The 27,228-nt window shown below is 42.1% G+C and overlaps 1 protein-coding gene across 2 annotated transcripts in view; it reads right to left on the bottom strand.

Annotated features, from left to right (window-relative positions):
* The window catches only part of eif2b4 (eukaryotic translation initiation factor 2B, subunit 4 delta), a 65,916-nt gene that overhangs the window by 37,651 nt on the left and 1,037 nt on the right, over nt 1-27,228 (bottom strand). For both annotated transcript variants that reach the window (XM_063040861.1, XM_063040860.1), the window contains exon 2: nt 22,661-22,692. Coding sequence is in view for 1 of the 2 variants with exons in the window: in XM_063040860.1 (XP_062896930.1) it covers nt 22,661-22,692 (32 nt within the window). In the remaining variant the exon portion in view is untranslated. The remainder of the gene's footprint in view (nt 1-22,660; nt 22,693-27,228) is intronic.

The following is a 27,228-nucleotide window of genomic DNA, read 5'->3' as shown; positions in this document are numbered from 1 at the left end:
TTGTTCCTCCAACCTGAGTGTGGCTTCATCTTTGCAGTAGAGTAGGCCGTGGATAGACATGTCAGAATGGGAATGGAATGTGGAATTAAAATGTGTGGCCACTGGGAGATCCTGCTTTCTCTGGCGGACAGAGCGTAGGTGTTCAGCAAAGCGGTCTCCCAGTCTGCATCGGGTCTCGCCAATATATAAAAGGCCACATCGGGAGCACCGGACGCAGTATATCACCCCAGCCGACTCACAGGTGAAGTGTCGCCTGGAAGGACTGTTTGGGGCCCTGAATGGTGGTAAGGGAGGAAGTGTAAGGGCATGTGTAGCACTTATTCCGCTTACACGGATAAGTGCCAGGAGGGAGATCAGTGGGGAGGAATGGGGGGGACGAATGGACAAGGGAGTCGCGTAGGGAGCGATCCCTGCGGAAAGCGGGGGGGGGAGAGAGAAAGATGTGCTTAGTGGTGGGATCCCGTTGGAGGTGGCGGAAGTTACAGAGAATAATATGTGGGACCCAGAGGCTGCTGGGGTGGTAGGTGAGGACCAGAGGAACCCTATTCCTAGTGGGGTGGCGGGGAGATGGAGTGAGAGCAGATGTACGTGAAATGGGGGAGATGCGTTTAAGAGCAGAGTTGATAGTGGAGGAAGGGAAGCCCCTCCCTTTAAAAAAGGAGGACATCTCCCTCGTCCTAGAATGAAAAGCCTCATCCTGAGAGCAGATGCGGTGGAGACAGAGGAATTGGGAGAAGGGGATGGCATTTTTGCAAGAGACAGGGTGAGAAGAGGAATAGTCCAGATAGCTGTGAGAGTCAGTAGGCTTATAGTAGACATCAGTGGATAAGCTGTCTCCAGAGACAAAGACAGAAAGATCTAGAAAGGGGAGGGAGGTATCAGAAATGGGCCAGGTAAACTTGAGGGCAGGGTGAAAGTTGGAGGCAAAGTTAATAAAGTCAACGAGCTCTGCATGCGTGCAGGAAGCAGCGCCAATGCAGTCGTCGATGTAGCGAAGGAAAAGTGGGGGACAGATACCAGAATAGGCACAGAACATAGATTGTTGCACAAAGCCAACAAAAAGGCAGGCATAGCTAGGACCCATACGGGTGCCCATAGCTACACCTTTAGTTTGGAAGAAGTGGGAGGAGCCAAAGGAGAAATTATTAAGAATAAGGACTAATTCCGCTAGACGGAGCAGTGGTGGTAGAGGGGAACTGATTAGGTCTGGAATCCAAAAAGAAGCGTAGAGCTCTGAGACCTTCCTGATGGGGGATGGAAGTATATAGGGACTGGACATCCATGGTGAAAATAAAGCGGTGGGGGCCAGGGAACTTAAAATCATCGAAAAGTTTAAGAGCATGAGAAGTGTCACGAACATAGGTAGGAAGGGATTGAACAAGGGGGGATAAAACCGTGTCGAGGTATGCAGAAACGAGTTCGGTGGGGCAGGAGCAAGCTGAGACAATAGGTCGGCCAGGACAGGCAGATTTGTGGATCTTGGGTAGGAGGTAGAAACGGGAAGTGCGAGGTGTGGGAACTATAAGGTTGGTAGCAGTGGATGGGAGATCCCCTGAGTAGATAAAGTCGGTGATGATGTGGGAGACAATGGTCTGGTGCTCCTTAGTGGGGTCACGATCGAGGGGTAAATAAGAGGAGGTATCCGCGAGTTGTTGCTGTGCCTCGGCAAGGTAGAGGTCAGTACGCCAGACTACAACAGCACCCCGCTTATCGGCGGGTTTAATAATAAGGTTAGGATTAGTGCGGAGGGAGTGGAGAGCAGAGCGTTCCGAAGGAGTGAGGTTGGAATGGAGACCAGGTGCGGTGAAGTCGAGATGGTTGATGTCCCGACGGCAGTTAGCGATAAAGAGATCCAGAGCAGGCAGAAGACCAGAGCGGGGTGTCCATGAAGAAGAGGAGGGTTGAAGACGGGAGAAGGGGTCATCGGTGGGGGTGGAAGAGTCCTTGCCGAAGAAGTAGGCTCGGAGACGGAGACGGAGGAAGAAGAGTTCCGCATCATGGCGAATGCGGAACTCGCTGAGGTGTGGGCAAAGGGGGACAAAGGTGAGGCCCTTACTGAGGACAGAGCGTTCTGCCTCCGACAGTTGAAGGTCGGAGGGGATGGTAAAGACCCTGCATGGATGACAACTGGGATCAGAGGGGGGAGTGGGGAGCTGGGGGTGTCAGTGGAGAGGGGAGGGTTGGGGTGAGAGGAAGATGGAGCCTCTGAGTACCCAGGAGCTGACGATGGGATCTGAAGGAGACGGGATTGCAGAGTATTGGTGGGGGAAAGGGAGACGGGAGTCACAACAGCAGCACATAAAGACCCGGCCTGGAGTTCAAGGCTGGAGTCGCAGTTGGTGGTTGCGCAATCGCTTTAAAGGTGTCCATGGTCGTTGCTGGAGTCCAGGTTTTGAATATGCCCTGAGGTGTTGGAGCCGGCGAGATCAATGGCGAGATAATCTCTTCCTAGAGATGCTGCCTGGCCTGCTGTGTTCACCAGCAACTTTGATTTGCGTTGCTTGTATTTCCAGAATCTGCAGAATTCCTGCTGTTGTTGTTTGTCTCCCCCATTTCACATACATCTGCTCTCACTCCATCCTCCTGCCACCCCACTAGGAATAGGGTTCCCCTGGTCCTCACCTACCACCCCAGCAGCCTCCGGGTCCAACATATTATTCTCCGTAACTCCCACCACCTCCAACGAGATCCCACTACTAAGCACATCTTTTCCTCCCTCTCCTCTCTGCTTTCTGCAGGGATCACTCCCTACGCGACTCCCTTGTTCATTTGTCCCCCCCATCCCTCCCCACTGATCTCCCTCCTGGCACTTATCCTTGTAAGCGGAACAAGTGCTACACATGCCCTTACCCTTCCTCCCTTACCACCATTCAGGGCCCCAGACAGTCCTTCCAGGTGAGGCGACACTTCACCTGTGAGTCGGCTGGGATGATATACTGCGTCCGGTGCTCCCAATGTGGCCTTCTATATATTGGCGAAACCCGACGCAGACCGGGAGACCGCTTTGCTGAACACCTACGCTCTGTCCGCCAGAGAAAGCAGGATCTCCCAGTGGCCACACATTTTAATTCCACATCCCATTCCCATTCTGACATGTCTGTCTACGGCCTCCTCTACTGTAAAGATGAAACCACACTCAGGTTGGAGGAACAACACCTTATATTCCGTCTGGGTAGCCTCCAACCTGATGGCATGAACATCGACTTCTCTAACTTCCGCTAATGCCCCACCTCCCCATCGTTCCCCATTTGTTAATTATTTATATACACACATTCTTTCTCTCACTCTCCTTTTTCTCCCTCTGTCCCTCTGACTATACCCCTTGCTCATCCTCTGGGTTTCCCCTCCCCACCCTTGTCTTTCTCCCTGGGCCTCCTGTCCCATGATCCTCTCATATCCCTTTTGCCAATCACCTGTCCAGTTCTTGGCTCCATCCCTCCCCCTCCTGTCTTCCCCTATCATTTTGGATCTCCCCCTCCCCCTCCCACTTTCAAATCTCTTACTAACTCTTCCTTCAGTTAGTCCTGACAAAGGGTCTCGGCCTGAAATGTCGACTGTGCCTCTTCCTGGAGATGCTGCCTGGCCTGCTGCATTCACCAGCAACTTTGATGTGTATTGCAAAAAAAATGAAAACCTGCAATTGCCAGTGAATTATCAAGTATCATTTAAGACTCATTAAAGTTTAAGACAACTGATATCGACATGGCATGCAGCAAACATACACATTAACTTACTCATGAAATCCAGGTATGAAATATTGCTTCTGTTCACCAGAGGCATGCTATTTGGGTTAATGATTTATCGGTTATTTCAATATATCGGTCAGGAAAGCAGAAAAGGTCATTGTCTGCAGTTTACCATCACAGCAGGACTTGCATGCGTCCAGGACAAAGAAGGCATTACAGACGCTGCCCATAATACAACCTATTACCACGATTTACTGAATTCAGGAACAAAAAAAAATGAGTAAAGAAAATCTTAATCAGAATCAGGTTTAATATCACCAGCATATGTCATGAAATTTATTGTCTTTGTGGCAGCACAATGCAACAGATAACAGGAGAAAACTTAAGTACAGTAAGTTTATTGGGAACAGATGTTCTCAGGGAAAGGCACGGAAGAAATGTGGCAAATGTTCAGGGGATACTTGGTAGTGTGGAGGAGCAGAGGGATCTGGGCGTACATGTCCACAGATCCCTGAAAGTTGCCTCACAGGTAGTTAGGGTAGTTAAGAAAGCTTATGGGGTGTTAGCTTTCATAAGTCAAGGGATAGAGTTTAAGAGTCGCGATGTAATGATGCAGCTCTATAAAACTCTGGTTAGGCCACACTTGGAGTACTGTGTCCAGTTCTGGTCACCTCACTATAGGAAGGATGTGGAAGCATTGGAAAGGGTACAGAGGAGATTTACCAGGATGCTGCCTGGTTTAGAAAGTATGCATTATGATCAGAGATTAAGGGAGCTAAGCTCTTTGGAGAGAAGGAGAATGAGAGGAGACATGATAGAGGTGTACAAGATAATAAGAATAGATAGAGTGGATAGCCAGCGCCTCTTCCCCAGGGCACCACTGCTCAATACAAGAGGACATGGCTTTAAGGTAAGGGGTTGGAAGTTCAAGGGGGATATTAGAGGAAGGTTTTTTGCTCAGAGAGTGGTTGGTGCGTGGAATGCACTGCCTGTGTCAGTGGTGGAGGCAGATACACTCGTGAAGTTTAAGAGACTACTAGACAGGTATATGGAGGAATTTAAGGTGGGGGGTTATATGGGAAGCAGGGTTTGAGGGTTGGCACAACCGAAGGGCCTGTACTGTGTTGTACTATTCTATGATACTTGTGTGGAGTTCTGCATCGGTACGTTCCAATGAGACAGGGAAGTTATGGTAGGGTACAGGAACTGTTGTGTACAAATCTAGTCAAGAAGAAAAGCTTACCAAAGGTTCAGAGAGCTAGGTAATGTTAGAGATCTCGAAGATTATAAGGCTAACAGGAAGCAGCTTAAGAAGGAAATTAGGAGAGCCAGAAGGGGCCATGAGAAGGCCTTGGCGGCCAGGATTAAGGAAAACCCTCAAGACATTCTACAAGTATGTGAAGAGCAAGAGGATAAGACGTGAAAGAATAGGACCTATCAAGTGTGACAGTGGGAAAGTATGTATGGAACCGGAGGAAATAGCAGAGGTACTTAATGAATACTTTACTGCAGTATTCACTATGGAAAAGGATCTTGGTGATTGTAGGGATGACTTGCAGCGGAGTGAAAAGCTTGAGCATATAGATATTAAGAAAGAGGACATGCTGGAGCTTTTGGAAAGCATCAAGTTGGATAAGTCACCGGGACTGGATAAGGTGTACCCCAGACTACTGTGGGAGGCGAGTGAGGAGATTGCTGAGCCACTGCCGATGATTTATGAATGTTTGGAGAGGTATAATATGGTTAGGCATAGTCAGCATGACTTTGTCAAGGGCAGTTCATGCCTTATGAGCCTGACTGAGATTTTTTGAGGATGTGACTAAACACATTGATGAAGGAAGAGCAGTAGATGTAGTGTATATGAATTTCAGCAAGGCATTTGATAAGGTACCCCATGCAAGGCTTATTGAGAAAGTAAGGAGGCATAGGATCCAAGGGGACATTGCTTTGTGGATCCAGAACTGGCTTGCCCACAGAAGGCAAAGAGTGGTTGTAGACGGGTCATATTCCACATGGAGGTCGGTGACCAGTGGTGTGCGTCAGGGATCAGTTCTGGGACCCCTCCTCTTCATGATTTTTATAAACGATCTGAATGAGGAAGTGGAGGGATGGGTTAGTAAACCTGCTGATAACACAAAGGTTGGGGATGTTGTAGATAGTGTGGAGGGCTGTCAGAGGTTAGAGTGGGACATTGACAAGATGCAAAACTGGGCCGAGAAGTGGCAGATGGAGTTCAACCCAGATAAGTGTGAAGTAGTTCATTTTGGTAGGTCAAATATGATGGAAAAATATAGTATTAATGGTAAGACTCTTGGCAGTGTGGAGTATCAGAGGGATCTTGGGGTTCAAGTCCATAGGACGCTCAAAGCTGCTGCACAGGTTGACTCTATGGTTAAGAAGGCATTATGATGTATTGGCCTTCATCAATCATGGAATTGAATTTAGGACCCGAGAGGTAATGTTACAGCTATATAGGACCCAAGTCAGACCCCTCCTGGAGTACTGTGCTCAGTTCTAGTCACCTCACTACAGGAAGGATGTGAAAACAATAGAACGGGTGCAGAGGAGATTTACAAGGATGTTGCCTGGATGAGGGAGCATGCCTTATGAAAACAGGTTGAGTGAATTTGGCCTTTTCTCCTTGGAGTGAGGGAGGATGAGAGGTGACCTGATAGAGGTGTACAAGATATTGAGAGGTATTGATCATGTGGATAGTCAGAGGCTTTTTCCCAGGGCTGAAATGGTTGCCACAAGAGGGTACAGGTTTACGGTGCCGGGGAGTAGGTAGAGAGGCAATGTCAGGGGTAATTTATTTATTTATTTTTTTAAAACACAGAGAGTGGTGAGTGCGTGGAATGGGCTGCCAGCAACAGTGGTGGAGGCTGATACGATAGGGTCTTTTAAGAGACTTTTGGATAGGTATATGGAGCTTAGAAAAATAGAGGGCTATGGGTAACCCTAGTAATTTATAAGGTAGGGACATGTTCAGCACAACTTTGTGGGTCGAAGGGCCTGTATTGTGCTGTAGGTTTTCTATGTTTCGTATATTAAATAGTTAAATTAGTACAAAAACAAAAATTTTAAAAAAGTAGTGAGGTAGTATTCATAGGTTCAATGTCCATTTAGAAATTGGATGGCAGAGGGAAAGAAGCTGTTCCTGAACTGCTGAGTGTGTGCCTTCAGGCTCCTGTACCTCCTTCCTGATGGTAGCAATGAAAAACAAGACATGTCCTGGGTAATAGGGGTCCTTAATGATGGATGTTGCCTTTTTAAAACAGCTGAGAACACAAATTGTTAATGTCCCACTGTACATTCCTGGTGTGTGAATAAACAACTGGTGAAGCAAACTGTTTACTGAACCGGAAACGTTTTACAAAAAGGAGGAAAAAAGCTTTCAGCACACTATCCACAAATACAAAGCACATTCAATCCATTGTGTTCTTTCTGCCACCCTGTCAACATCCTTTGAAAACTGGTCTATTGTAGGCCGTAAGAAGAGAAAGTATGCCAAAACCTGCCCAAAAATGAAGAGCCACAGACTGAATACTCTCAGTACCAACATGTTACACTTACAGTACTGTGCAAAAGTCTTAGGCACATGTATAAGAAAATTCTGTAAAGCGAACATGTTTTCAAAACAATGAAATGGAAAGTTTCTAAATATCAAAAACGTATTATAAAGTGCAGCCAGCAGTAAAAAACTAAATCAAATCAATATTTGGTGTGACTACCCTTTGCCTTTAAAAGTGCAATAATTCTCTTATGTTCATTGTCTTGCAATTTATAAGAAAATCGGCTTGTAGGTTGTTCCAAACATCTTCCAAAACTGGCCACAGTTCTTCTGCAGACTTTAGCTGTCTTGCTTGCTTCTATCTCACCAAGTAATCCCAGACAGCCTTGATGATGTTGAGATCGGGCCTCTGTGGAGGCAATACCATCTGAAACCACATTAAAAAAATCCAGACAACAGGAATTCTGCAGCTGCTGGAAATTCAAGCAACACACATCAAAGTTGCTGGTGAACGCAGCAGGCCAGGCAGCATCTCTTGGAAGAGGTACAGTACCTCTTCCTAGAGATGCTGCCTGGCCTGCTGCGTTCACCAGCAACTTTGATGTGTGTTGCTTAAAAAAAATCCAGGGTGCCCAAGACTTTTGAACAGCTCTTTTGAAAACTGTCTGAAGACTAAAAATATAAAATGGATTCTAATCTATGAAAGCAAGGATGAATACTTGCTTTTAAAAAAAAAGGTGTTTTTTGAAAAGTGGAGAGGAGGATTGAAGATTTAAGGAAATAGGCAGCATAGCAGTTATGCTAATACAGTGCCAACGACCCGGGTTCAATTCTGCCGCTGTCAGTAAGCAGTCTGTACATTCTCCCCGAAACTGTGTGAGTTTCTTTCGGGTGCTCCAATTTCCTCCTACAATCTAAAGACGTGCAAGTTAGTAGGTTAAGTGGTCAAATGGGTGAACTGGAAGGGCATGTTACCATAATGTAATAGAGCCATTAATTGTTGACCCCACCAGTAACTATATGATGAAAAGAGATATAGGAAAATAAATATTTTCTTTTTTTCTGATTTTATTGAGATTGAGCTTAGAGTAGGCCCTTCTGACCCTTCCAGCCTTGTTGCCCAGCAATGCACCAATTTAATCCTAGCCTAATCATGGGACAATTTACATTGACTAATTAACCTACCAACCGGTATGTCATTGGACTGTGGGAGGAAACCAGAGCACCCAAACTCCTAATAGGCAGGGGTGGGAATTGAACCTGGTTGGCCTATACTGTAAAGTGTTGTACAACGACTATGCTACCATGCTGCCCATAAGTTTTACTCATCCCTAAAAGATGTGACTGCCAATGTGGGATGTGATTCCGTCTCCGGATCACTAGTGTTTAGCTCAGAGTATGGAAGAGGCTGCAAAGAGAGGTGCAAAAGCTACCTGAGAAGACTAAATGAGAAAAAGAAACCTTCCCCCTCCCCCCCTCCCAAGGATATAGTGTGCTTTATTTCAATCTCCATATTCTCCTTAAAGTAAACGAAGTTAGTGAGTTACTAGTTTGCCAGGAATGGTATTACATTCTGGGCAATCAAGTCCATGCTGGTATTAAGAGCAAGCCCATCCTCTATTAATTATAGAGGCATGGAACACTACAGCATAGAAACAGGCCCTTCTGCCCATCTAGTCATTGCCAAACTACTAATCTGCCAAGTCCCATTGACCTGGTCCATAACCCTCCATACCCCTCCCATCCATGTACCGATCCAAATTTCTCTTAAATGTTAAAACCAACCCGCATCCACCACTTCCGCTGGCAGCTCGTTCCACATTTTCAACACCCTCTGAGTGACAATGCTCCCCATCATGTTCACCTTTGACATTTCTCCTTTCACCCTTAACCCATGACATTTAGTTATATTCTCACCGAACCTCATGGAAAAAGCCATTTACTCTATCTACATCCATCATGACTGTTTCTTCTCACTATCCTCCCGACATTCAGATTAACTCCCCGGAAATTTTAAAACACACCTATAGACCAAGTGTAATTTACAGTAGCTGGTTACCGTATTGACCTGCATGTCTTTGGGATACGGAAGGACACCAGAGAACCCAGGGGAAGTATATTCAGTAGCCTATTTCATATATATATATATGATTTTATATGTTCATATGGGGAAACTATGCGCTGTGTGTTTAATATCCAAACGTTACTTAAAATGTTATGATGCTATTGACTTATATAAGTGACTTATCACTATATTCATGCGAGGAAAATACACACAGTGTTTAATATTAAATTCGTTAGATAAACCCTTTTAGAAACGAAATTGAGTGTATTAGCCACTTATAAGTGACTTATAGTTGACATCACCGATATTCCGGTCATGATTAACACCCCACCCCCCCCCGTCCGGAAGAATATTGTCAATATTAAACCAGTCCGCGGTGCAAAACAGGTTGGGGACCCCTGATCCCTGATATATATGAAATTCCATGCAGACCAGGCCAGAGGTTTCGATTGGCATAGATTCAGATTCTGAGCTATAAGGCGACAGCTCCACTAGCTGCTGTTGTGTCACCACACGATGTAGTCATTTCCAAAGTGTGAATAAAGCTAGTTAATGAATCACACCCATTTTCACTTCCCACAATGTTTAACTATTTAACTTTAATATGCATGCAAGTATGAAAGTCAAAAGCCAGATTAGCTAAGAAGGGAGCCATATCGGGTTTTGGCTCTGGTTAGTACTACAGATGCTCAGTTTTCACAATCACATGAGAAAATATCTTCAACGGATTCAATTTATAATATTAAACAGTCTGAGAGCTTGAAAGAGGGCACGGGTCACAAGAAGCAAAGAAAAGGATAAACTAGGTTTCAGTCATGAATGGTATGAGAAAGGAAATAAAATACTTCAGAGGAGTCTCAAGAAAACAGATGACCCAGAAAGCAATTCCAGTGGCTGTAATGAAATTAAGCAGAAGCAATCCAATGGAGATGCACTGTACCAGAGACAAAAGAAAGGAATGCCAATTAGCTGTGGAAAATGCAGAACAGAACCCATTCTGTACAGTGGAATTTGCCAACATTGCTGACTATCGCCACAATGGGTGACAGTGGATGCAATCTCACTCAGCCTTGGACCATCTGGACAATAGCAATATCTGTCAGGATGCTGTTTAGTTTTTACAGCTCAGTGTTCAACACTATCACAGCCTCAGCACTAAACAACAAGCTACAAAACCTCTTTTTGCACTACTTATTTAAGATATATATATAGATAGAATTTTATATATAATTACTCCAACTAATAATTTTTTTTATTAAGTACTGCTGCCACAAAAGAACATATTTCATGACACATGCCAATGATATTAAACGTAACTGGTTCCCTTTCTGAATATTTGCCATTGGCTGTACTCTGACATCACTTAATAATCCACAACCTCTCCAGGGTTCCCCAACTTATTTTATGCCATGGACCCCTACCATTAACCAAGGGGTTTGTGGACCTCAGGTTGGGAACCCGTGCTGCAGAAGGAAAAATTTCCCTAAAAGTACAACTTGTTGGGGATCTTTAGAATTGCCTAATTGTGAAAATTAATTTTCTGAGAAGCACAAAAGGCAACAGTCCTAAGGGTGTCTGAAAACAATGGACTCAAGGACTCTTCATCTCATGTTCTTGGTATTTATTGCTTATTTATTTATATTATATCTTCTTTTTGTATTTGCACTGTTTGTGGTCTTTTGCACTGACTGCCCAAATTAGGTAGTCTTTCAACGATTCTATTACAGTTATTCTATTGATTTGAGTATACCCACAAGAACATGAATTCAGGACTGTATACGGTGACATACATGCACTTGGATAATAAAATTTACTTTGAATTTGGAGGCACCTCAGCCTAGGCTGGAGTGGGATTGGTGAGTTGGATCCTTGGTACACCAGCTTGGCTCTGGACTGATGTCAGCAGTCACAAAAGCAGTCTCCGCTACAGCAGCTGAGCACAGGTACAGGAGCCTCAGAATGGAACATACCAACATCTCCTGAAACGGGATCCCATTGCCGGCATAGGTCTAGGGGCACTTTGCAGGAACCCACAATGTAGACATGCAACTTTCATCCTTACCTGCTGCATGCTACACAATCTCTCCAATCAATGACATCAGGTACTGCTCAGGGAGCAGGAGCCTGTAATACAATGAAAAACCTGGAGAGCAGAAGCAAGAGAAAACTGGCAGCTACCAGGGATTCCCTCTGATCAGCATCCATATATTCTTCTCCCAGAAGAGAGGAGGAGGCCAATGATAACCGTATAGGATATTAGAGATTCACAAAATGAGATACTTTCATTAGGAGACCGCAAAGAATCTCTGTTATCCTCAGGATACTGTAATCATTAACCTTCACAGTACACAATAGGTAGGAGAGCCCAGCTGATCCACAAATCCTATTTTGTATGACCACCCACAATGAATACAACAAATGCGCGAATGATTTCTTGACACTGTAAAGTAAATGGTTTACAAAAGAGTAGATATTTTTCTTAGGAAATCCCTCGGGATCAAGGATAACTTCCTTCCCCTCTGATTTTGTGGGTCCCAGGCAACACACAAGGCGCTGGATGAACTCAGCAGGTCAGGCAACATCTCTGCAGGGAAATAAGCAGTTGACGTTTCGGGCCAAGACTCTTCACCAGGACTGGAAAGGAAGGGGAAGAAGCCAGAATAGGAAGATGGGAGGGAGGGAAAGAAGTACAAGCTGGCAGGAGACAGATGAGACCAGGTGAAGGGGAAGTGCATAGATTGGTGCAGGGAGGGATGAACTGAGTAGTTGGGAGGGGATAAGTGGAAAAGGTAAAGGGCTGAATAAGAAGGAAACTCATAGGAGAGGACAGTGGACCATGGAAGAAAGGGAAGGAGAAATGGCACCCGAGGGAGGTAATTGTCAGCTGAGAAGAGAGAGGGAGATAGGGTAACCAGAATGGAGAATGGAAACCCACCCACAGACGGGGCAGGTGGGTGAATTGTTACACAAGGGCTCTGTGTGCTACCAATGGATGAAGTTCTCATGACCACCCCAAATGTAATCATGGGCTAGAGATCCCCAGAAGAGAGTGGAATATTGCATTTCAACAGTGTTGTCAGCAAGACCAGGCTGATTACACTAATCTACTTTGGATTTACTTCTCTTTTTGGATAGTGTTGTGACCTTTTAGAAGTTAGAATTGGGACAGCACAAGACCTCAGTTAATAGCAATTTGAATGAAGTCAATTTGCTCGTCTTACTATCCAGGAATTTGAAAGTGCCACATCACATGACATTTATACAGTAACAGATCAGAACGATCAAAGATAACCATACACAGAAAAAACACTTATCTTATCCATCCAGACAAAACAAACCTAACAAGATAAAAAGCAACTATTTTCTAAATAAGTTATTCCATACTTAAAAATTCCTTTGTTAAGGTGGTGTTTTATTTTTGTTTCTGCTAGAATTAGGTGCATTGAGTTGGCAAAGGTAGTATTACAGGTAGCAATGATTGAAATTAATGCAGACATTTAAGTATTTTTGCATATTCATAAAATGTAGAATAGAAGATTCAAAATTCAAGTCTGCTTAATGTCATTTCTGGTACAAAAGTGTAAAGTAGAACAAAATAATTGTTACTCTGGATCCAGTACAGCACAAAAAAAAAACACAATAAGATAAAGAACATACTAATTTTAAAAAACCCACAAAATGGGGCGCAGTGGTTTTGTAGCAGTCAGTGGAACACTATTACAGCACAGGGCGTCAGAGTTCGGAGTTCAATTCCAATGCCATTTGTAAGGAGTCTGTACGTGACCCCCATAGGATTCCTCCCACAGTCCAAAATCGTACTGGTTAGTAGGGTAATTAGTCATTGCAAATTGTCCTGTGATTAAGCTAGGGTTAAATAAATGGGTTGCTGGGCAGTGTGGCTCACTGGGCCAGAAGCGCCTGTTCTGAGTTAGTTATTAGATTGAATATAGTGTAGGGAAGTGCATGGTCATGTCCTATGGTAGAAGGAATAAAGACGTAAACTATTTTTTTTTAATGGGGAAAAAATTCAAAAATCAGAGGTGCAAAGGGACTTGAGAGTTCTTGTGCAGGATTCCCTAAAAGGGAACTTGCAAGTTGAGTCAATGATAAGGAACACAAATGTAATGCTAGCATTGATTTTGAGGGACTAGAATATAAGAGCAAGGATGTAATGTTGAGGCTTTACAAGGCATTGGCACTTGGAGTATTGTGAGCAGTTTTGGGCCTCTTATCTAAAAGATGTGTTAGCATTGGAAAGCACCCAGAGAGGTTCATGATAAAGAAAGGGTTAATGTAGGAGGAGCATTTGATGGCTCTAGGCCTGTACTCATTCAACTTCAGAAGAATGGGGGGGGGGGTCAGAATCTCATGAAAACCCATTGAGCATTGAAAGGCCTAGATGGAGCGGATGTCTCCAATCGTGGGTGAGTCAAAGACCAGAGAGTACAGCCTCTGAATAGAGAGACACCCATTTAGAAGAGAGATGAGGAGGAATTTCTTCAGCCAGAGGGTGGTGAACCTGTGGGATTCATTACCACGGACAGCTGAAAAGGCTAAATCATCAAGTATACTTAAAGCAGAGGTTGACAGGTTCACAGGTTCTTGGTTAGTCAGGGCATCAAAGGTTGCATGGAGAAGGTAGAATAGGGTTCTGACGGATAATAAATTGGCCAAGATGGAATGGTACAGCAGTCTTGATGGATTGAGTGAAAGGTGTATTAAGTAAAGTTTAAGATGATGACAGAGGTTGTTTGTATTTTTTTCTTTTTTAAATACACACGGTGGTGGATGCCAGGAATGGTGGTAGAGACTGATACACTAGGGACATTTAAGAAACTCTTAGTTGGGCACATCGATGAAAGAAAAATGAAGGGTTTTGAGCTATGCAAGGAGGGATCATGACGTAGGTTTATATAGATCAGCACATGGGGTGAAGGCCCGGTACTGTGCTATACTATTCTTTTAAAAGAAATAATTTAGTTAGATTAATTCTAATTCTAAAGTGTGTATTATTATGTTGTCAGGTAACAAGAAATTCACTAAAATACCTCAAATCTTAAAAATAAATTATCAAAGTAGATATATGTCACCATATACAACCCTGAGATTCATTTTCTTGTGGGCATACTCAATATGTTTATAGATTAATAACCATAACAGAATCAATGAAAGACCACCCAACTTGGGCATCCAACCAGACTGCAGAAGACAACAAACTGGGCAAATGCAAAAAGAATAATAATAATAAAAAATAAAAAAGCAATTAATATTGAGATCATGACTTGAAGAGTCCTTGAAAGTGAGTCCATTTGTGGGAACACTTCAATGATGGGGCAAGTGAAGTTATCCCCTTTGGGGAACTGAGGGGAAATAACTGTTCCTGAACCTGGTGGTATGAGTATTGATGCTCTTCTACCTGCTTCCCAATGGCAGCAGCAAAGAGAGAGAATGTCCTGGGTGGTGGGGGTCCCTGATAATGGATGCTGCTTTCCTGCGAAAGTGGTTCACGTAAATGTGCTCAATGGTTGGAAGGGCTTTACCCATGATGGACTGGGCCAAATACACTACTTTTTGTAGGAATTTTCCATTCAAGGGCATTGGTGTTTCTATACCAGGCCGTGATGCAGCCAGACAATATACTCTCCACCACATATCTATAGAGGATTGTCAAAGTTTTATAAGTCATGCAGAATCTCCACCAACTCCTAAGGTAGTAGAGGTGCTGCTGTGCTTTCTTTATAATTGCATTAGGTCCTCCAAAATAATAACACCTAGGAATTTGAAGTTGCTAGCCCTATCCACCTCTGAACCTCCAATGAAGACAGGCACATGGACCTCTAGTTTCTTCCAGGTTTAGCATGAGCTCCTAGGTCTTGCTGACATTGAGCAGGAAGTTATTGTTACAACAGCACTTAGCCAGGTTTTCAGTCTCCCTCCTATATGCTGATTCATCACCACTTTTGATTTGGCCTATGACAGTGGTGTCATCAGCAAACTTAAATTATGGCATTGGAGCTGTACTTTAAGCCACACAGTCATAAGTGTAAAGTGAGAAGAGCAGGGGGCTAAGCACACAGCTTTGTGGTGCACCTGTACTGCTGCAGGCTGTGGAGGAGATGTTGTTGTCAATCCAAACAGACTGGGGGCTGCAAGTGAGGAAATCCAGAATCCAGTTGCACAAGGAGACCAAGCACTTGGAGCTTATTGATTAGTTTTGAGGGGATGATGGTATTGAATGCCGAGCAGTGGATGATAAAGAGCATCCTGATGTAGGTTTCATCATCAACATCTGATCAGTAAGTTTACAGAGTCCACTGACTCGATGCAATCCCGGAACAGCACCTCTGCCTTCCGCAACCACCTCTTTGTGGTCCTGATCTCTGAAGCTTTACTCTTTAGCCTCTGCCTGTACGCAGGTAGGGGAAAAGACAGCCAAGTGATCTGACTTACTACAATGCAGTCCAGGCATGGAACAGTAGGCATTCCTTAACTAAGTATAATAGTGGCCTAGTACGTCTAGTAGATGCAGCTTTAAGAAAACTAATCTCTAAGTGTTGCCCTTTCTAAAAATATTTTTCTAAAACTCTCAGCACCAGGTTGTTGAGAATCCATATCCCACCACAGCAGAGTGAAAGGCATCAAACATCATTTCAGGGCTACTTGGGAAACACGATCAGTCACTTCCTGACCCAAGTCACAATTTCATGTCTGCTAGGAAATTAGTCCATATTGTCCCAGAAGAGTCCAGTGTAGATACACCAAGTACAGCTATCATTTCACTGCACTATGATCAACCAAGACCAATTGAATTTAGTCTACTAGTCGCTCATCCTTTGCCAATGTTTCTTCTCCTGCTCTTAGTGTTGTCTCCATGCAATCTTTTCCTCCCATCATTCCTGGTACAGCTGCTTACAGTCATAGAACACAACATAAGAACATAAGAAATAGGAGCAGGCGTAGGCCATCCGGCCCATTGAGCCTTCCCCAGCATTCAATAAGATCATGGCTGATCTGTCTGTAAACTCAGCTCCATCTACTTGCCTTTCCCCCATAACCCTTAATTCCCATACTATGTAAAAACCTATCTAACTGTATCTTAAATATATTTAGTGAAGAAGCCTCAACTGCTTCCCTGGGCACAGAATTCCACATATTCATCACTCTCTGGGAAAAACAGTTTCTCCTCATCTCCATCCTAAATCTTCTCCCCTGAATCGTGAGGCAATGTCCCCTAGTTCTAGTCTCACCTACCAATGGAAACTACTTTCCTACTTCTGTCTTATCTATCCCTTTCAAAATTTTGTATGTTTCTAAAAGATCCCCTCTCATTCTTCTGAATTCCAGAGAGTATAGTCCCAGGCGACTCAATCTCTCCTCATAGGTTAACCCCTTCATCCCTGGAATCAACTTGGTGAACCTCCTCTGCACTGCCTCCAAAGCCAGTATATTCTTCCTCAAGTATAGAGACCAGATCTGCACACAGTACTCCAGGTGCGGCCTCACCAGTACGCTGTACAGTTGCAGCATGACCTCCCTGCTCTTGAATTCAATCCCTCTAGCAATGAAGGCCACATTGCATTTGCCTTCTTAATAATCTGTTGTACCTGCAAGCCAACTTTTTGTGATTCGTGAACAAGCACTGCCAAGTCCCTCTGCACAACAGCATGCTGCAGTCTTTCACCATTTAAATAATAATCTGCTCTTCTATTATTCCTTTTAAAAACTTTTTATTCAATTTTCAAATTTAATTACATAGAATATCTACCTTTCCCCCCTCCCCTTAACTCTTCCCCCCGTAACATACCCCTACCTAAAAAAAAAGAAAAAAAAAGACAAAAAAAAAGAAAGAAAGAAAGAAAGACTGTCTGGATATTGGAAGGTCTCCACATGCTCCATGGGATTCAAAATAAATTTAATATATGTATTTGATTCTTTCCCCGGAGGACCAACATCTTTATCATCAGAGCACCTATATATACAATCTTATCTTTTGTAAATAAGGGCACCAAATACTCAAAAATGTATCATATTTATTCCTTAAATTATAAGTAATTTTTTCAAGTGGAATACAGCTAAAGATTTCATTATTCCAACAATCCATACTTAAATATGAATCCGATTTTCAAGTAACTGTAACAGCCTTTTTGGCTACTGCCAATGCAATTTTTATAAATTATTTCTGATATTTATTCAATTTAAGTTTCGGTTTTATCCCTTCAATGTCACCTAATAAAAATAATATTGGGTTATGTGGAAGTTTTGTTCCAATAATTTGTTCCAATAAAACTCCTAAATTTATCCAAAAAGGTTGAATTTTGAAACAAGACCAAGTAGAATGTAAGAAAGTACCAATTTCCTGATTACACCGAAAACATTGATCAGATAACTTTGAATTTAACTATTTATTTTTTTTGCGGTATAATATATAATTGATGTAAAAAAATTATATTGTACTAATCTGAGTCAAACATTTATTGTATTTGTCATACTGTCGAGACATAGTCTTGATCAACTTGTCTCATCAATATTAATATTCAAATCCGTTTCCCATTTTTGTCTTGACTTATGGATTCCTTGTTTAAGTGTCTGTTTTTGAATCAGATTATACATAAAAGAGGTAAATGTTTTAATTTTTCCTTTTTGAATTAAAGTTTCAATTTCATTAGGTTTCGGCAATAACATTGTTTGACCCAGTTCATCTCTTAAATAAGCCCTAATTGAAAATAACAAAAGAAGTGTTATTTGATATTTTATATTTATTCTTTAATTGTTCAAATGACATCAATATACCTCCTTCATAACAGTCTCCTATACATCTAATCGCTTTTTGATACCAATTATATAAAAGTTGATTATCCATTGTAAAAGGAATAAGTCTATTTTGAATCAAAGGTCTCCTCACTAATAAAAATTTCTTTATTTCATCATCAACATTTATCTCATTCCATAGATCAAATGTTTTAATACAGGAGATTCTTTCTTTTCCCGTATCCATTTAGATTCCCATTTATATATAAAATCTTCCGATGTATTTTCTCCTGTCTTATCTAATTCTATTCTAATCCATGCCGGTTTTTGTTCGTCAAAAAAAGATGCAATAAATTTAAGTTGATTTGCTTTACAATAATTCTTAAAATTTGGAAGTTGTAACCCTCCTAAATCAAACTTCCATGTCAATTTTTCCAACGATATTCTTGACATCTTACCTTTCCAAAGAAATTTCCTCACACATTTATTTAACTCTTGAAAAAACTTCTGCGGCAATTGTACTGGTAGAATTTGAAATAGATACTGTAATCTAGGAAATATATTCATTTTTACAGCATTAACTCTACCCACTACTGTTATTGGTAATGTCATCCATTTATCAAGATCTTCTTGAATTTTTTTCAATAGTGCTAAATAATTTAATTTATATAAATTCTTTATATCATTATCAACTCTTATACCTAAATATCAGCCATCTAAATTGAGTTGCTAATCAACATTGACTATAGTTTCCTTTAGTAAGGGGTAAAATTTCACTTTTATCCCTATTTATTTTATACCCTGATACTTTCCCATATTCTTCCAATCTAGAAGATAATTTAGCAATGAATGCAATAGGTTTGTTAAATAGATCAAAATACCATCAGCCAATAAAATAATCTTATATTCCTCCCCATTAACTCTAAAACCCTTAATATCGGAATCAGTTCTAATTAATTCAGCTACATACATCAAAGTTGCTGGTGAACGCAGCAGGCCAGGCAGCATCTATAGGAAGAGGCGCAGTCGACGTTTCAGGCCGAGACCCTTCGTCAGGACTAACTGAAGGAAGAGTTCAGTTAGTCCTGACGAAGGGTCTCGACCTGAAACGTCGACTGCGCCTCTTCCTATAGATGCTGCCTGGCCTGCTGCGTTCACCAGCAACTTTGATGTATGTTGCTTGAATTTCCAGCATCTGCAGAATTCCTGTTGTTTTTGTAATTAATTCAGCTAATGGTTCTACCGCCAATACAAATAAAGCAGGTGATAATGGACAGCCTTGTCTAGTTGACCTTTTTAACTGGAATGGTGCTGAAATTTGGCCATTTGACACTACTTTAGCGTTGGGATTAGAATTTAAGGTTTTAATCCAGTTTATAAAAGGTACTCCTAACCCATATTTTTCCAGTATTTTAAATAAAAAATCCCATTCCAATCTATCAAATGCTTTTTCTGCATCCAAAGCTACTGCCACACTCATTTCCTCCCTCTTTTGTGCTAAATCAATTATACTAAGTAACCGAGTTACATCATCGTATTCGAACGAGAAAAGCAATTATGAGAACTAAGCAGAGGTATTATGAGTTAGGTGAGAGATCACACAAGATTCTTGCCTGGCAGTTGAAAACAGAACAGGCTTCCAAAACGATAAATGCAATTAGAACAAGTGCAAATAAAATTACTTATAAACCTTTAGAAATTAACAAAACATTTAAAAGTTTTTACTCTGAATTATATCAATCCGCATCTCAAAATGACGTTAATGAGATAGAAAGATTTTTATCACAAATAACTCTCCCAAAATTGAACTCGAAAGAACAGAAGGGATTAGATATGCCTTTTACAAACGTTTGTACATTAAAAGAGGTTGAAGAAGTTTTAGGATCACTTCAGAGTAATAAATCTCCAGGACAGGATGGTTTCCCGCCTGAATTTTACAAGAAGTTTAAAGATTTATTAATTTCTCCTTTTATGGAGTTAATACGTCAAGCAGAAAGAACATATAAACTTCCAGAATCTTTTTCGACAGCCATTTTATTAGTATTGCCAAAAAGAGAGAGATCCTTTAAAACCAGCATCATATAGGCCTATTTCTTTGTTGAATGAAGATTATAAAATAATAGCAAAAATTTTATCTAGTAGATTATCTAAATACTTACCAAAATTAATACATATGGATCAAACAGGATTTATTAAAAAAAGACAATCGGCTCTTCTATTATCCCTTCCAAAGTGGATGATCTTGTATTTACCAACGTTGCATTCCATCTGCCAGACCTTGGCCCACTCACTTAACCTATCTATATCCCTCTGCAGACTCTCCACATCCTCTGTGCAACTTGTTTTTCCACTCAGTTTAGTGTCAACAGCAAACTTTGTTACGCTACACTCAGTCCCCTCTTCCAAATCATCAATGTAAATGGTAAACAACTGCAGGCCCAGCACAGACCCCTGCGGCACCCCACTCACCACCAACTGCCAGCCGGAGAAACACCCATTTATACCAACTCTCTGCCTTCTTTTGGTTAAATAATCCACTATCCATGCCAATACACTTCCTCCGACTCCATGCATCCATATCCTATTTATAAGCCTCTTGAGCGGCACCTTATCAAATGCCTTCTGGAAATCCAAGTATACGACATCCACCTGTTCCCCCCTATCCACTGCACTCATTATGTCCTCAAAGAACTCCGGTAAGTTTGTCAAACAGGACCTGCACTTTCCGAATCCATGCTGTATCTGTCTAATGGAACCACTCCTTTCCAAATCTTTTGCTATTTCTTCCTTAATGACAGCTTCAAGCATTTTCCCGACTACAGATGTTAAGCTAACTGGCCTATAGTTGCCTGTCTTTTGCCTACATCCTTCTTAAAAAATGGTGTGACATTTGCTGTCTTCCAATACGCCGGGACCTCCCCAGAGTCTACAGAGTTTTGATAAGTGATTACCAACCGGTCTACTATAACCTCCGCCAATTCCCTCAGCACCCTGGGATGCATCCCATCAGGACCAGGAGACTTATCTACCTTCAGGCCCTCTAGTTTGCTCATCACTAGCTCTTTAGTGACAGTGATTTTATCAAGGTCCTCACCTCCTATTTCATCCATAACATCCTTCTTTGGCATATTACACATGTCCTCCACTGCGAAGACAAAATAGTCATTCAATGCTTCAGCCATTTCCTTATCACCCAATATCAATTTCCCATTCTCATCTTCCAAGGGACCTGTGTTGACTTTAGCCACCTTCTTCCGCTTTATATATTTATAAAAACTTTTGCTATCTGTTTTTATATTTTGTGCTAATTTACTTTCATACTCTATCTTCCCTTTCCTTGCTTCTCGTTCAGTTATTCTTTGTTGCTTTTTAAAGATTTCCCAATCCTCCAGTCTCCTACTACTCTTTGCGACTTAGTACACGAGCTTTTAATTTGACACTATCTTTTATTTCCTTAGTTATACAAGGCTGGATCTCCCCACACTTACTGTCCTTACTTTTGCTGAGCAGTGTGAAAAATCTCTTTGAAAGTCTTCCACTGTTCCTCAACTGTCCTACCAAATTGCCTGTGCTCCCAATCCACATTAGCCAACTCCTCCCTCATCCTGTTATAGTCTCCCTTGTTCAAGCATAATAAACTAGTTTTAGATTCAACTATTTCCTCCTCCACCTGTAGGCGAAATTCAATCATACTATGATCACTCTTTCCAAGAGGATCCCTGACTACAAGATTGTTAATCTTACCTGTATCATTACACAGGACTAGATCTAAGATAGCATTTTCCCTTGTAGGTTCACTAACACGCTGCTCAAGAAAGCCATCACGGATGCATTCTATGAAGTCCTCAAGACTTCCTTGACCAACCTGATTCACCCAAACTATGTGGAAGTTAAAATCCCCCATGACAACTGCCGTTCTATTCTCACAAGCCTCAAGTTACTTCTTGGTTAATCGCCTCTGCCACTGCAATATTTTTATTAGGTGGCCTATAGACAACTCCCACCAGTGATTTTTTTCCCTTTACTATTCTTAATCTCTACCCAGATGGACTCAACATTCTGCTCCGTAGATGTTATTTCGTCTCTCACAATCGCCCTGATCTCAGAGCGCCACCCCACCTCCTTTGCCTTCCTGCTTATCTTTCCATATTACCACAGCATAGAAACAAGCCCTTCAACCCACAGAGTCCATACCAAACCATTAATCTGCCCAGTCTCATCAACCTGCACTCAGACCACAGTCTTCCATATCCCTCCCATCCATGTACCTGTCCAAATTTCTCTTAAATGCTGAAACTGAATCCGCATTCACCACTTGTGCCGGCAACTCGTTCCACATTCACCACCCTCTGAGTGAAGAAGTTCCCCCTCATGTTCCCCTTAAGCATTTCACCTGTTACCCTTAACCAATGACCTCCAGTTGTAATCTCGCCCGCCCTCAGTGGAAAAACCCTGCTTGCATTTACTTATCTGTACCCCTCATCATTTTGTATACTTCTGTCAAATCTTCTACTGTACACTCTTGGGGATAAAGTCCTAACCTATTCAACCTTTCCCTATAAATTATTGTTCATACAGCTCGCCACCAACTCAAAGTTTTCTATTTTCTATTTCTAACAGATTTCTACAATGGTCATTTAAAGAACCTACCTTTTGTTGCTGGACGCTCTTATTCTCTTCATCTAAAATACACAAAAGCAGAGAAAATATTCATTACTATGTGACAATATACATTTTAAACATATAAACGTCCTTTCAAAATGGTCTGTGCTTTAAGTGTCGTGCTTTTTTTTTGGGTCTTATTTTGTCAATTCTCAAACACCAAACAAATTCCAATCCAGAAAAAGCAGCAATTTGATTAAGAATAACTGACCTTTGGAAAAGAAAAGGTACATCACATTTGATTACTTTATTTTGCTTCTTGGCAGCAGGCAAATTGAAATATTAAATACAAGTAACCTATGCATTATGGCCATTTGGGTAACTGAGAGTCACTCATACACAAATCACTACCAGAAAATCTGAGATATAAAATTCACCCCCACTCAATGCATGGGTCAATACCTGGCCTTTATAATACAGAAAAAAAAGTTGCAACACACACCGTTTCTGAGAACACAACCAACCCTTGCCCCAAACAAAGGACTGGTTTTGTAGTTAGAATAGAAAGTTGAAGTGTTCCCCCGTTGTTCAGCTGATCTGCGGAGAGCTTGTTGGGGGCTGATTTGCAATATTACATCTAAGATGATTACAGCAATAAGAGCTTTGCTGGATCCCGGGCCACAATGCATTCGGATCCCTGAAGGCTAAAGTGGTCAAAACAATACCATGTGGTAGACATGAAATGGAGATGATTTCTGTCCTGTTGTGCTAAGAATCAAGCAGTTTTTTGGTGGTGTTTTATACAATTCCAGCCTAATGTCTCTACTCATTTCCTGTGTCTTCCAGTAATCGCAGCATTCATAACCACTCAGGAATCTGTGGAATTGCACCATTACACATCTGTTCCTTTACTCTATTTGATAACTAACTACTTCATCTATCTCAGTGCTAGATAGCAATTCTCTGAATTCTATTTGCCTCTTTGCCCCACACCCCTCTACATACTCAACGATCAGTCCACCAACTATGTTTGTGGGGGCTGAAGGAGAGAAGGTTATGCCCAGTCCCCACCCATTATTCATCTTTCAACTCCACATCACAAAATTAGATTATCTGTCATTGTCATATGCAACACGTCCTACATACTAACTGGCTGTGTTACTTCCATTACAACAGTGATTTCATTTGAGAAATATTTAACTAGCTATGAAGTGTTTTTTTTGATAACCAACTGTGAAAGGTTCTCCACGTATATGGAAGTCTTCCTTTTAACAGCAACAGCAAATCAGCACTATGATTTCAGATGCTTTACTGCTCTCTGAAGTAGTTTACCAATCCAGAAGGCGCCACGGCAGTGTAGCAGTTAACATGACACTACTACAGCTCGCGTCATTGGATGTTAGAGTTCAATTCCGCCATCTTCAGCAAGAAAGTTTGTAGCTTTTCCCCAGGAGTGTGTGGATTTCCTCTGGGTGCTCTGGATTCCTCCCACAGTCAAAAGACATACCGGTTAGTAGGTTAATTGGTCATTGTAAATTGTCCTGTAACTCTGCTAGGGTTAAATAGGTGGGTTACTGTATGGCGTGACTCACTGGGCCATAAGGGCCTGTTCCGCACTGTATCTCCCAAAAAAAATGCAATGAAATTTATTGGCTACAGTTCAGGGTGGCAACTCATCACCATTTATGCAGCGTATCACAGGATGAATAATACATTTTGTCGCTGGAAATGTAAACAAGGAATTCCAGAAAGAGATACAAGTTTTAGAAAGACAGCAAACTTTACAGTGCTTTAGAATGCCTTAGATGTGTGTTCTATGAAAGCAACGTTAATCTGATACAAGGGAACTGACACCTCACAGTTTATAACGAAACTGTTCTCGGAAGTTTATTTTTTTTAAACTCTGCTCATAAACTGTGGCACTCAGTACCTAAAACTAATGCAAGAATGCAGACTCAGCTGACACTTTTAAACGCCAACTCAAAACCCATTTATTTAACCTTGCTTTTAAGGAACATCTTTTATTTTCATGTTTGCACTTTATCCCATTGCAGATTGGGGGTGTAGTAGACAGCAAGGAAGGCTATCATGGCTTACAGAGGGATCTGGACCAGCTGGAAAAATGGGCGGAAAAATGGGCTGAAAAATGGTAGAAGGAAATTAATACAGACAAGTGCAAGGTGTTACACTTTGGTAGGAGTAAGTCTAACACAGGGTAGGTCTTACACAGTGAACAGTAGGGCACTAAGGAACGTCGTAGAACAAAGAGATCTGAGATACAGGCCCATAATTCATTCCAAGTAGATAGGGTCATAAAGAAAGCCTTCAGCACATTGGCCTTCATAATTCAAAGTATGAGTACAGGAGTTGGGATGCTATGCTGAAGTTGTACAGACTTTGGTGAGGCCTTATTTGGAGCATTGTGCGCAGTTTTGGTCACTTACATACAGGAAAGATATAAATAAGGCTAAAAGAGTACAGTGAAAATTTACAAGGATGTTGCTGGGTCAGAAGGACCTGAGTTATAAGGAAAGATTGAATAGGTTAGAACTTTATTCCTTTGAAGGCAGAAGATTGAGATTTGATAGAGGGATACAAAATTATGAGGGGCATAGATAGGGTAAATATAAGCAGGCTTTTTCCACTGCAAGTCAAGGGTGAAAGGTGAAACATTTAAGGGGAACATGAGGGGAAACTTCTTCTCTCTTGACAGTTGTGAGTGTGTGGAACGAGCTGCCAATTCAAGTGGTGCATGGAAGCTCGATTTTAACATTTAAGTGAACTTTGGACAGGTACATGGATGATAGGGATTTGGAGGGCTGTAGTCCCAGTGTAGATTAATGGGAGCAGGCAGTTTAAATGGTTTTGGCATGGACTAGATTAGCTGGGTGGGCATGTGGCCAAGTGGTTAAGGCATTGGACTAGCGACCTGAAGGTTGTGAGTTCAAGCCCCAGCCGAGGCAACGTCTGCTTGAGCAAGGCACTTAATCAGACATTGCTCTGCGACAACATTGGTGCCAAGCAGTATGGGTCCTAATGCCCTTCCCTTGGACAACACTGGTATCGTGGAGAGGGGAGACTTGTAGCATGGGCAACTGCTGCTCTTCCATACAACCTTGCCCAGGCCTGCACCTTAGAGAGTGAAGAATTTCCAGGCGCAGATCCATGGTCTCGCAAGACTAACGGATGCCTTTATTTATTAGATTAGCTGAAGGGCCTGTTTCTGTGCTGTACTTTTCCATGATCCAAAAGAACTTTGAAATACATTGTCTGTGTTAAACATGCTTATATATACAAGTTATTAATACTTCCCTTGGCCAGTGAAAGGAGAAGCAGCCATGAGGAACTCCTTCCCCTCAGCAGCAAGACTGATTAAAAAGACAAAAGTTATCTGCAATCGGATAGATATAGCTCCATTCCAACAGTTTAAAAAAATTTATAAAGTGCACTAAATGCTGGCAGACTACATGGAAGGACAGTTGGTTATCTAGAATATAATTCACAGAAAGCAAGCACAAAGCTATAGCAAGTAATCACAAAAGCTAACAGAATACTTCTGCTTATGACTAGAGAAATTGAAAACCCATAACCCACTGATTTAACCCTAGCCTAATCACAGGAAGTTTTACAATGGCCAATTAACCTACCAACTGGTATGTTTTAGGACTGTGGGAGGAAACCAGAGCACCTAGAGGAAACCCACTCATTCACTGAGAGATCGTACAAACTCCACACAGTCAGCACTGAGATTGAACTCCGAACACTGGAACACCCCGAGCTGCAATAGCACTGCACTAACCACCATGCTACCTGGGTTCATTACAGTATTTGTAATCTCTGGCAACAGATCAAATCAAGCTTTTCAACAACATACACAGAATGCTGGAGCAACTCAGCAGGTCAGAGAGCATCTATGGAGAGGTCTAGACCCAGCATCAGATGTCCAGCATCTATAAAAACTCTTATGTCCTAAATCAAACTTTTCATTGCATCTCAGCAAGTGAGGATTTTCACTGTAGCTCAGTACTTGACAATAATCCCAATTCCCATTCCAAACTGCAGCATCTCACACTTATCCGAATTAAACTCCATTCGCCACCTTGGACCACATAGTCAGCTCATCAAAATCCCCCTTCAATTAATGATCACCTTCTCCCCTGCCCACTAAACCACCTATCCTGATGAAGGATCGCGGCCCGAAACGTCGACTGCACTCTTTTCCATAGATGCTGCCTGGCCTGCTGAGTTCCTCCAGCATTTTGTGTGTGTTGCTTGGATTTCCAGCATCTGCAGATTTTCTCTTGCTTATGATACCATCTAAGTATTAGCAAACTTACTAACTATGTCCTGATTGAAAGGTCTCAGCCTAAAACATCAACTTTTCATTCTCTCTACATATGCTCCCTGACCTGCTCAGCGCCTTCAGCATGCTGTGTGTGCGAGCGTGCTGTTGCTATGGATTTCCAGTTATCTGCAGTCTCTGGTGTAACCATCCCTGGACATTCTCACCCGGGCAAGCAGCGGGCCCGGACCATTCAGTCCAGGGTGGACGCTGGGCGGGAGAGCGGTGCCTGTCCGCGGCCCTTCGCCACTCCCAACCCGAGGCTTCACGGCAG

The sequence above is a fragment of the Mobula hypostoma genome, chromosome 2 (genome assembly GCF_963921235.1).
Source record: "Mobula hypostoma chromosome 2, sMobHyp1.1, whole genome shotgun sequence".
Taxonomy (NCBI): Eukaryota; Metazoa; Chordata; class Chondrichthyes; order Myliobatiformes; family Myliobatidae; genus Mobula; species Mobula hypostoma.
Note: the sequence above shows the minus strand (reverse complement) of the source record. Positions and strands in the feature narration are given on the sequence as shown.